This window comes from Electrophorus electricus, chromosome 10 (assembly GCF_013358815.1).
Source record: "Electrophorus electricus isolate fEleEle1 chromosome 10, fEleEle1.pri, whole genome shotgun sequence".
In the NCBI taxonomy this organism is placed as follows: domain Eukaryota; kingdom Metazoa; phylum Chordata; class Actinopteri; order Gymnotiformes; family Gymnotidae; genus Electrophorus; species Electrophorus electricus.
In genome coordinates, this window is record NC_049544.1 from 8,000,021 (window position 1) to 8,013,037 (window position 13,017).

The 13,017-nt window shown below is 40.3% G+C and overlaps 1 protein-coding gene across 3 annotated transcripts in view; it reads right to left on the minus strand.

Moving 5' to 3' along the window:
* ulk4 (unc-51 like kinase 4) overlaps positions 1-13,017 on the minus strand; it is a 93,011-nt gene that overhangs the window by 34,721 nt on the left and 45,273 nt on the right. For all 3 annotated transcript variants that reach the window (XM_027023227.2, XM_027023228.2, XM_035530930.1), the window contains exons 28-32: positions 12,719-12,770; positions 11,447-11,615; positions 11,181-11,273; positions 6,252-6,300; positions 1,370-1,475 (exon numbers count right to left, since the gene is read on the minus strand). In XM_027023227.2, the coding sequence (XP_026879028.2) occupies positions 1,370-1,475; positions 6,252-6,300; positions 11,181-11,273; positions 11,447-11,615; positions 12,719-12,770 (469 nt within the window). The remainder of the gene's footprint in view (positions 1-1,369; positions 1,476-6,251; positions 6,301-11,180; positions 11,274-11,446; positions 11,616-12,718; positions 12,771-13,017) is intronic.

Here is a 13,017-nt window from a genome sequence, read left to right on the forward strand (position 1 = left end):
AAAATGAATGATAAATTGTCAGTATATGAAAAACATTACACAAATCTCTTTAATTTAAACCTTCTGTGTTGTCTTGAGCTTACTGTAACAAAACAAACATCTTTACTTTTTTCTGATGTCTTGGATTTTTTTCCCCATCTAATAATGTGAAAATTGCCCAGTCTCCCCTCTTCTTCTTTTCAGTAATGACCTAATTGTATTCAGAGGTGAAACATTTTCCCCATGACTTCATGCCCATTTTTCAGATATATGTATGTCTCAGAGGAGTAATACATAGTGTGTGTAACTTAACAGTGCCACTCTGAGCCTGGGCCCCTGTAGAATCCCCTTCATGTGCTTGAGTGTGTGCGTGTGAGCTAAGGCTCTTGTTTTTTCAAGGTATTCTGCAGTGTGTTGAATGTGGAGTGTGTGTGTGAATCTCTGACTCATCTCTCCTCAGTTGAAACAAACGCAGACCACACACATGCACAAACAGCATGGCGCAGGACTCGCTCTAGCACACAACGCTAACGGGTTAATGGAGAAGCAGCAGAGTGCCGCTGCTAACACACAAGCCTAAACCTGTCAACATGAGCATGGCTAAAGGAATCCATTACTCAATAATTCAGCATAGGGAGGAAAGAGCGGGAAGCAGGGACCACGAGAGCGAGCATGCTGGGCACTCCATGGTGGAAAAACAACAATACAATGAGGAAAAAAGAGGAGAAATCAGATTCCAATGTTTATAGATGAGAGGAGGAGTGAGAGAGCTACCCAGTGGCTGGGTAAATTGCATCAGATGAGAGCAGGGAGGGAGTTGGAAAGGTGCAGGGGTCCATGGAGAGAGAGAGTGAAAGAGATGGAGAGAAACAGCATGTGTGAGGCTGAGTGCAGCCATACCGGAGGCCGAGGGGAGAGTTGAGCTGAGCAGATGGGGGCTGCAGGGCCGAGCCCACACACACAAGCGCACTGATAAAAGGACTCCTGACTGACGGAAGGCCTCAAAAAGCCAGCTGAATGCTCTCACACTTTCCCCTTTACTATCAGCCAATGAGCACCAACCCAGGCAGCCTACACTTTGCACGCGCAAACACATGCACACACGCGCACACGCACGTGCGTGCATGCACACACAGGCTATGCACTCACTGAGATGAGTGCAACAAGGGTCTGCTAATGGAATGAAAACACACTCAAGTAAGAAAAACAAGTGCAACACCTATGAATATAGGGCCTTTTCATGTGTGTGCATACTTGTGCATGTGTGTCTGTGTCTTTGTCAAACTGATTCTGAGTGAACAGAATAGGCTTGTATTGTCTGTGCCACAGGTAACAATGAAGCCTAGTGCTCTATTTTATCACGGACAGTGGCAGTAGTGGTACAAAGCACCTTGCTGGTAAAATGGTTGAAGGTCTGTGTCCTTTTGTCCAATCAGATTAGCAAGGAGAGCCATGGCCATCTGCATGGTTCCACCAAGGATGTTGTTCTGGTGCTCCTATGCAAAGAAACATACATAGTTAGGAACTTTTTTTTCTGCTAGAGGAGATACAAAAAAGCCTCAAATAATCTAAGGAATTATTTTAATGTTTAATTAACTCTCTGCTCCCTCTATTCTATTTTTGTGTTTACAGCCTTTGATTGTTTCAGACAACATGAGCTAAAACTTTCACATGCAAATGTTTGATCCTGTTCAGACAACCTAACTGGCAGTGAACCATACAAACACTTTTGAAGCATTTTTATTAGTTTGTCAGCACATGCGCATGAGACTTCAGAAATATAAGAACTTTAAAAACAAACTGTTAAGGTTTCATCAAAAAGCACTTAAAATAACTTTTATGTGGTTAAAACCTAATGGATACACATTTCAATCCTCAGTGCCATGTATGTTAGGTTTGGATTATAGAGTTTAGTGAGAAAGCAGAGATGCAGGAGTGCTGTCAGGAGTGCATACTGTGCATCACCTTTGGCACAGCAGAGTCCTGAGCCTAAGACAAAATGTCATGAGAACTAGGAAAGGTCAAAGGTGGAAGTAGTCTCACTGAAGACTTGTGTTCTGATGTCGGGGCCGTGGAAATGCTCTAATCATTCAATAGATGGTTCAGAGGCTGATTAGAAGCAAAATAAGTGGACAATGCTGCTAGGCAAAAGGGCATGGATGGAGAGGGGAAAAAAGAAAAGAATGGAGGAAAATCCAGGAAGGCTTTAATTAGACATCCATGGGGGAGGGGGGTACAGAGAAAGAGAGAGAGACAAAGAGAGAATGAGCAAGGGAGAGAGAGAGAGATAGCAAGAGAGATAATGGGTCTAAAAGCCAGATGCAGAGATACACTACTGTCTCAGGGGACTCGCTCTCCACAGAGCACCAACCGCAGGCTAGAGGAGCTTTCGATGCCCAGAAATCATTGCTTTTTCTGCCTTATTTGTGCCTAGAGCCTGGTGGCGGGTAAGGTGAAGGGGTCATGCATGAGTAACCAAACCTTCATTCCTTACATAAATAAATAACATATGCAGACAGAGATCTGATGATGAGGCTCTCAGTATCCAGTCTGTTAAACAGTTTGTTGAACACAGAGAATGGTAGCCTGCATGTCAAACTCCACACAAAAAAATGCATTGAACCCTGATTATGGAAAAGACGCACGTGCAACACAAAAAGTTAAACCTTATGAGGAATAAATTCTTCACTGTAGAAACCATCCAAAAGGAAAATCTAATATGAATTTTAATAACATTATAAAAATCAGTCAAAAACACCTTACTTTCAACTTAAACATACTCTCAAGGGTAACCAAGATGTGTTCATGGTAAGTAGCTGCGAAATTTCAGTGTCACATAAGACACAGAGGCATTTTGTGTAACATTTCATCATTCTGTAGTCCGACAAGCACTCTTCACATGGTGAGGAGTATTACACTGTACTAAAATAGACAGAAATATTAAACACATGACACTGCTTTATTCCATAAAACTCCTAAGTACAACAGTCTGGTCTCGAGCTCAGAGCTCACAGTCAGTGTTGAATGCACACTGTCCTCATATTGACAGCTACAGCTAAAAGCACTCTGTGCACTTTTATTTCTGCCTCAGAAAGCGTGTGCAAGCGGCTCCACTCTCCCTCTCGGCTCGCGGAAACATCAGTGGCCTCTCTCTTCAGAGTGATCCATACTGTCAGGTGACATCATATTCAATAAAAGCCCAAGGCACACAGAGACAGAGGGAGGCTATGTTACAGTAATCCGTCTGGAGTGCACAGAGCCGGCAAAGGAAGACTTATCTAGGATCAGTGTAGTGGCTTACTCTGTAATGTCCTCAGCCAAAGTTAGAAGAGATAAAGCAAATTTCAAATTGACATAGATCACTTGATACCTGGGCTGGCATACCTTGATGAACAACACAAACTAATTACATGCTAATATGAAACTGAAGCAAATGTATGCTGCTACATATATTAGATGGAAATATATGAGACAAATGCCAGTAGTGCTACACCATTATGTAGCACTTTTGTTATAATACCAGGCTAAACATTGTAGCTTTAGCCATTCACAAAATATACAAATGAGAATCCCTAATAGTTAAAATGTTTGGCAAGCATCAACTAAGAGTAAACATGTCCCAGAGCACAATAGGTGCATGACAGGAAACTTCTGTGATAAGCAGTATGGATAGAACATATTCAAAAGGGGGTATAAATAAGATGTGGGCTTCATTTGCCAAATGTGTCAGTGGCAGTCATACATCCTCTCAATCTTTCAGTAACGAAGAGCCATTCACTATTCACTACGAACTTCAGGTTCCTCTCATGTTCTCAGAGAACTATTGAAACAAATTCAGCAGCAGTACACAGGGATTGTGAATGAGGACAACTTGCATTTGTTCCATTAATGAAACAAATACCCTTAATTTACCATTTTAATTTAGTGTTAAAGGCAAATGTACATTTTATAAAGGAAAGGACAAGACATGGTGGGAAGGGGAGAACGCTTCCTTTGATCTTGTAAGCCTTCAAATGCAACACTGCCACTGGTTGAGCAGTCCAAATCTTACCTAAATATTTTTGCATGTTTCTAAAGTTTTTACCCTCAGAGAGTGCTAGTCCCCGAACTGTAAAGTTGTACAGTGTACGTGAAGCTTCTGTCAGGGTGGATACTAGTATCTAAGACAGCTTCTTCTAACCTGCACTTCTGACTTAGAGAAACCCTAAGGTGGTAATGCAAAAGTAATCAGAGGCTTTGACTAAGATTCAGCACAGGATCAATTTTACCGATTGCTGTCACTGTACCCTTGAGCAACGTACTGAATTTCCTAAAGTTTTGTCAGAGTAACTGTGTTAGCAAGTCAAAGTGCTTTAGCTAAATGGATACATGTCAAAAGGCAATGATGATCTAATCAATAACTACTAAGGGTGCTGTCTATCATCATTACGATGTAAATGCACACGCACGCACGCACACACACACACACACACACACACACACACACACACACACACACACACACATATATATATATATATATATATATATATATATATATATATATATATATATATGTACTTATATATAATTCGTGTAAATATATATGTATATGTAGTCTTGTGTTTAAGAGGATTAAATATAAGAGTATTTGGAAAAGTGAGTTTTCTGTTTTAATCCGGTGATTATTTCTCAACTTCAAAGAATGACTAAACTTCAAGGACTCTAAAGAAATACATAAGTAGTATATATTTGTTCTTTGCAGTTGGAGGCAATTTAGCACTGTGAGGAAATTAAATTTCAGTGAGGCAAAAAATAAATCCTTGAATTGTAGATTAATCTTGCAACCACTTTTAATGTAATGGTACTTTTTCAACACTCAGCTGAAATTCATTATGTCTATCTTGCTTTTAGTTCGGCAGTAATTGTCCATCAACTATTCCTATGCAATGCCTGCTAAAGTGTGAGGCAGCTGTCTTCCAGAGTGCTACTCAAATTTACACAGGTGTCTTTTTCAGTGGCATATTGGATAAGGACCAGGTCTGGCTCTGTGCTCATAACGCGTGCAGTGCTAACATGGTGGATTGAGGGCAGGGGAGGTTGACTAGTTGACAGGCAATGCGAGTTTCTGTCTAATGAGAACGGAACCTGCTGTAGAAGAGGACTCACATCTCTACTCCATTAACTCCACAACCCAATTACACATTACGCTCTGATAGGTCAGCCCCTGACTACTTCATTTACATAATAACTCAATAGAGGCTGAGAAATCAACTACATAGCCCTCACTCCTAGGGAGAAGGCTGGTTAGTACATACATGCTTTAACAGGGCTAATATTCTATTTCATGTCATTTTAATATGGTATGAGCAATGCCCTTAGGGCATATACAGGGTCATATAATATTGTAAATTTGTTTTCAAGTCATGTGTTAAAAATGGAAAATGGATAACGTATAAAGCAATAGTTACGTTCTCTAGGAAATTTGGTTTCAGGGGACACATCATTTATTTATCTTGAAGAATTCATCCATGACCTCAGAACACATGCAGAACAGAATGCACATGCGAATGCAGTGGCTAGTGTAAATGTTTCAGGACTGTTGGTCTGTGCACCGTTCAGACTTAGGATGTGTGATACAGAGCCCTGCAAAGGAGTAACCCCATGTGTGTCATTCCAAACAGAACTATCTAAAATTCAAACCCTGTAGAGCCTTATGACATTGAGGAATAAGTGTACTTACAATGAGACAAATACTTTACTGTCATCAAAGTACAGCACCCAAGAATAAGAACGAGTTTGTAAGATTTAGCAGAACTAAGACTGACTGATCTGATACGATATGCATATTCCATATAGTAATTCCAAAAGGGTTTTGATAACTTACTGTTATTTGTAGCCATCAACATATACTAAATGCACCCTGAGCACAGAAAAACACATGCAACCTTTGGCAGGGTACTATGTTTGCTGCAGGAACAGTAATAGGGATGTGATTTAACTAAACATATAAGGCAAATTCTGTGTTCTGATTCATTGAAAATTTCCTTTCTCAAAGGACTTTTCTTTCATGGGGAGTAGAGCATCGAAGTTCATTTGATTTGAACCACACTAAAAGAGATCCACAGAACCACACAAAAAAGGTAAACAGTTTGTGTTCCGATTTCCATAAAGTTTACAATCTTCTGGATTGTTTCTTGTTCACTACATCTGGTGTGGGAAACCCAAGACAATAAATAAATCACCCTAACAGACTGACGATCCTAGAGCCTAGAGGCCCTGAGAATACTTACCGCTATGACTTGAAAGATGACAGGGAGTAGACGACTCTCTCTGACAAGCCTGTACCAGGGGAGACACACACACACACACACACACACACACACACACACACACACACACACACACACACACACACACACTAGTGCATGACACATACATATACCACATGGCACGAGGTCTCTATTCCATCTTCATTATTGTGACATTCATGTGTGCGTTTGGGCTTTGGTACTGTACGTGTGCATTGAGGTGTGAAAGCTCCAAGACACAAAGATCAGTCTTCTGATATAATAACCTTTGACTGATACACTGAGAAGTATGAAAATGAGAAAAAGACGAATAAAAGAGGAAAGGTGACAGGGCAGTATAAAGAGAGACAGGGAAAGTGAGAAGAAGGGAGAGCATTCTAAAAGGCTTGGTGCTGAGGAGTAATGCAAGTCTTTATTGAAAATGACTTGCTTGCTCTCTTATTGATTAAGCCCTTTGATTTACAGCCAATTACTGAATGTATGCAAAGGTGCTCAAAGGAGAACATCACAATACTGAGAGAAAATGAGAGCTAGATTGAATGAAATTAGCTGAGGGGTCACACTCAGAATATTAAATATGATGCCTTGCCTACTTTAAACAATGATGCATTGCATGGCTGGAAAGAAGTGGTCCATTCTCCTCATTGTCCTCTGAGGTTGGCTAATGCTTTTGTGCTGTGCATAAGAGGCAGCAGAGTAAAAGGGTGTTGCTGCTTAGCACCTAAGGTAAGGCTGCCATGAAAGCCTTTAGGAGCAAACTTCTTGCTAAATTACTGCAAGAGCATAAAAGCTTGAGGTAAAGAATATTATATTCTCCCTTTATCCTATGCGTGTGTCATCATTCTCTCCTATGTGTTATCCTTTTATCCTGTGTGTGTTATCTTTCTATGACATATGTGTTATCATTCTATTATACATATATGTGTTATCCTTTTATCCGACATTTGCGTTATCCTTTTATGTGTGTTATTCTTTTATCCTATATGTATGTTATCCTTTTCAGGTGTGAAAAGCCACTCCGCAGTCAACGTACCTCAATATGCAGTTTGGTGTTTATCAACAATGTGTTTTCATATTAGCAACAGGCACTGAATTAGGTGTCCTTACAGTTTGAGTGGCAACTGAAAAAAATATAAGAAACAGTAAAAAAAAAATAAAAAAAATAAAATAAAAATAAAACAATTTTTACTTAAATTGCAAAAGAAATAAAGCATGCCTTCTGCTTTTCCCAAGTACATGCTACCAACCAACAGGTAAGCACCAGAACTCTGCATGATAAATCACTGATTCATATCACAGAGGCCTCTCTCTCTCCCTTTTCCTTTCCTTTTCCGTTTCAATAAAAAAAATAAACGAATCTATCTGCAATCCTACAGCAAATTCTGCACAATAATTTGCCCACTAGAAGGGCCACTATCACCCACCCAATACACACACATGCCAGAATAAGCAGACCTGATGAGTGGGTATACTTTATCTTCCTGTCGTGGTTAGTGAAGGGCCTAGATGGCTGCCTCTCCTATATACACCCCACTTCCCACTCTCTGTAGTCTGGTTGTGCTCCATTAGCTCTTTAAGAGGGACGTAGCCTTGTGGTCAGGTCATCCATCAATCTCCCTCAACAACTGCATGTTTACAGAAGCAAATGGGGTCAAGTGGAAGTGTATGACAGCACAGGACTATATTTGCTTACAGCAGTCTGCCAACCCTTCTCACCGATCCAGTACACTGATCTAATACTGGACCTTAGACCTAACCCAGCATTGTCATGGTCACTGTAGTTACTGTGGCCATGACACATACATATATTCAACCAGTAACTACATCACACTTCAATTGTCCCTAGTAATAAAATCCCACCTCTGCAGTACTGGTTTCAGCTGTGCCAGGTATTAAAGCAGTAATTTCATGAAAATGCAAAGTGCAGAGACTGGCATTTACGGAGGTAAATGTCATCTGAAAGACTCTGAAGCTTCTAATAGAGAGAATGCTCACAATCTCCATGGCTCCAGACAACCTTTTGATGGGATCTGTAATCTGATGGGGAGAGAAGCTGATGGCATATGCTTTCCATTTCTACCTTTAGCTGCCATAATGGCATGCAACAGCCACGGCATTTAGTGGCTGTCGCATTCTTTAATGGGCTGACACACTGTTAGAGGGGTGTATGTGCAGAGTATAGAATATCCAAACTAATAAACCACATATGCAGGCTCTGATAACTTCTATGGCACAATCTATTCATCATAAGAGTCAAGTTAATAAATACAAGGATGGCCTAAGAAATTATTTGAGTTCTGATTCTTGCAAACTTTGTGTACATGATGTGGGGATTCTCTGTGCTGCACAGTTTGCACTAGAAGACTTAACGGTTTATTCTTGTATCTGATGTTACTAAACATTCAAACCTGCCTAAATTCAAAACCTAAAATCATTGTCAGTAATGTTTAGGACATTTGTTGCCTGATGTAAATGTTTACCTGAAAGCTAGAAGAACTCTCCAAGCTGAGGTCAGATTGAGTAGCTTAACCTCCTCCTAAATTTCCAGTCTGAATGTAACTCTAGTATGGATCACATGAAGTAATGATTATACTTGCAAACACCATAATGATAAAGTGTCACATGAAACTGGCAAGATAGCTTCAAACAGAGGAGAGACCTCTAAATTTACTGTACTCATAAACATGTTCTGCATTCACCCTAAAAGAATGCTGGTCACTATTCCATTCGTCTAGGCTATGATTCATCCTTCTATCTAATCCACCAACCAACCCTCTACCTGTGGTTGCCTGCTTATTTCTGCCCACTAACTTTTTATTGTCCATTTCTACTCTCACAGGAGCTGAGTGTCTCTGTGTTGCTGTCAGTGGTTGGCAGGTAGAGCTGCCATGCCAAACCCACACACTGAAAGTCCTCAGTCCCAATCATCCCACAGACTCTCATTCGCTCTGTCACACACACACACACACACACACACACACACACACACCTAGTGACACTGCCACAGCCTGCTCACTATGGACACAGTCTGTTCCCACACACACTTTGTCCAGTCCAATAAGACTCCTGCAGGAAGTTTCCACAGAAGTGCAGGACATTGTGGACAGGACAGTGTCATAGTAGGAATATAAAACCATGGAAAAAAAAATAAAAAATCAACAGTTTAACAAAGAAACTCAATGATGCTGGCTGAAAAAACAGTTATTCATCAAATTAAAAGGATTATTGATTACTCCTCTGAATTATCAGCATATACACCATGAGAGCAAAAGCTATACAGCAATGACAAATATTCCAACCTAACCTAGTTACCTAACAGAGTAGGTAAAAGCTATGCACAATACTATGCACAATGTTAAGATAAAGCCATTAACACTCAGAGCAATGGTTCAGAGCAAACATTCACCACGGTCTGAATAAAGGCGAAAGTAGCCAAAGGGTCTCGATAATTGGAAAGCTTGAACTGCCAACAGAACTGATAATGAAGGAAAGATGATGCTTGTGCACAGAACCTGCTAATGTCCCCAATTTGCAATCTCATTTCGCCTGGAAACCATCAAGTGAAGGTCTGCTCTTTTTTAGGACTTTATCAAGCGGTGGCAAACGCAATTTAATTTCACTATTGTGAACGTAATAGCTCCTCATAGACGACAGGGTTGGGGGGGGTGGGGGCGTGGATGGTGGCAACAGATGAACATTCCCCGATTGCTGACATCAATTTGAACAGTTCAGCTGCACGGCGTGCTCTATCAGCACCAAGAAAGACAATGTGTAGAGAGGCCGGGAAGAGCCATTAGTGAAACAGCAGGGGAATAAAGAGGAGATAAGGGAAACACGCACATACACATGCATGCACGCACACACACACACACACACACACACACACACACACACACACACACACACACATACACACACACACACACACACACACACACACACACACACACACACACACACACACACACACACACACACACACACACACATCCATGCCCACATTCACACATAGACTAGCCATCGTAGCAAGGAAAAGAAAGTTGAGGGGGAGGGATAGGCCAGACAATGAAAATGAAGACTATGAGACAGACTGCTGTCAGTGTGTGTGTGTGTGTACACACGTACATGCATACTCATGTGAGAGTATGTACAAGTATAAACTGGCACAGCAGCAGAGCAGAGATCCAAATAGCATACACACTGAATAGCACTGAAAAACAAGTCTGAAGTGTAATGTAGTCCATCTTATATCTCAATGCCCTTTCTCTTTCTGTTAATGTCTTATTTGTATTTGTTTTCAAAGATGTAAGATGTGCTTTAGCTGCAGCCTTGTGGACTAGTACAAAACCAGCCTGACATCCCTGGACTACTGGATCAATAACCTAATACAAACTACATCCACAGAGACATGGAAGACTTGGCTAATGGCTGCCATGAGAAACCCCCCTAGTTAAAAACTAACTCAATGTCTAGTTAATGATAATGTGGAACAACCTCCCTGAACTAATCTTTAATATTCTCTTTAAACACAAAAATGATAAGCATATTTTTATTACAAATTGTTTAAATTTCACAGTAGCTAAAAATGAAATCCACTATAGAACCGTTTAATGTGCATCTTACTTTGACAGACCTGATTTAAATCATCAGCTAGTTAAAGAAATTAATTAGCTGAATATACTGTTTAGTGAATCTCCAGAACTGGAACTGGATAACAACTATACTCTACTCCTTTCCCCATGTTATAAAATACTCACTGCATCTTCATTACTACTTGTTAAGAAAATTTCCTTCCAAAACTATTATTACTACCAATTATTATTGTTGTTATAATAAGAACAATAATAACAATAATAATCATCACCATTATTATTATTATTATTATTATTATTATTATTGTTAGGAATTTACCTGGTTACAAGTGTGCTGTGTTCAGTGAGGGACCCCAGCAGTTTGATAGCATAGACAGGTATTGGGTCTTGTTCCAAAAGCAGCGACTCATACCTGAAGAGCAGGACAGTCACCAGACAACTTAATACTGCTAGAAATAATAAATTAAAAGTAACATAGGATAAATATGCTGATGACAACAGCAATAATAATAGTTATTTATTTACTTATTTATTTATTCATTCATTTTTTAAGAGGATGGCTGGCTGGCTAGAGGAGGGGCTCACTGTGGCAGAAGGTCCTCTGTAATTAGAGTGAGCAGGCGTGTGTTTGAGGAGTGGCTCTCTCTATTCCACGCTCCTTGTTTTTCTCTCTCTCCTTCCTCCACTGCTTCCTGGCTCAGCAACAGCAAGGTGATCTCTGACAGCACCCGCAAACTCACGATTCGCCACTCCACTGGCAAACACAGACAAATGCACATGTACACGCGCACACACACAGAGAAACCTGTGGGATGAGCTTCATCTACATACACACATATACCCATACATATGTGTGTGTGTGTGTGTGTGTGTGTGTGTGTGTGTGTGTGTGTGTGTGTGTGTATATATATATATATGTGTGTATGTATGTATGTATGTATTTTATTTGCGTGCGCACACACACACACACACACACACACACACACACACACACACACAGAGACACACAGCCTGGCCAAAAAAAAGGTCTCACACTGTAATATTTCGCTGGACCACCTTTAGCTTTGATTACGGCATGCATTTGCTGTGGCATCGTTTCCACAAGCTGCTGCAATGTCACAACATTTATTTCTGTCCAGAGTTGCATTAATTTTTCCCCCGAGATCTTGTATTGATGATGGGAGATTTGGACCACTGCGCAAAGTCTTCTCCAGCACATCCCAAAGATTCTCAATAGGATTCAGGTCTGTACTCTGTGGTGGCCAATCCATGTGTGAAAATGATGTCTCATGCTCCCTGAACCACTCTTTCGCAATTTGACCCCGATGAATCCTGGCATTGTCATCTTGGAATATGCCCGTGCCATCAGGGAAGAAAAAATCCATTGATGGAATAACCTGGTCGTTCAGTTTAAATGAGAAACTACTCACTGCATCAATTAGGGTTAAATAATTTGTTGCCAGCTGAAACAATCACCCATGCAGTAATTATCCAATGGGAGGCTCTTACCTATTTGCTTAGTGTTTATATATATATATATATATATATATATATATATATATATATATATATATATATATATATATATATATATATATATATATATATATAAAACAAAACCACAGATTAGGGGATAGTAATGAAATGGTACAATATATAACATCACAGACCTATGCTTCAAATCTAAATTTTTGGTAATGTATTTACAGTAGTCAAGCAGTAAGACACCAAGATGTTTACGAAACTCAAACTATCCTGGTCCCACTTCTTTGGATGGGTAAAATCTGTAAAATCAGGCCTGCATGTGTTATGAGATACCCTTCAGCCTGTCTACTGAGCCAGTGAAATACAACTCACCATTCTTACTGAATGCCAAAGATGCCAACGGCGGTAGGATCGAATCCACAACCTTGGAGATAGAAAAAGCAGCACTTTATTCCCAAACCAAAAGACACTCACCTATATAGACTAACAATTCATATTCATAGTCATCTACCAACACATACGCATGCGTGCACACACACACACACACACACACACACACACACACACGCGCGCGCGCGCGCACGCACGCACACACACACACACACCTACTTACACACATATTCTGGCAGAAGCAGCTACGAAAGGAAAAGTGAGAGAACGCAGGAGAGCTC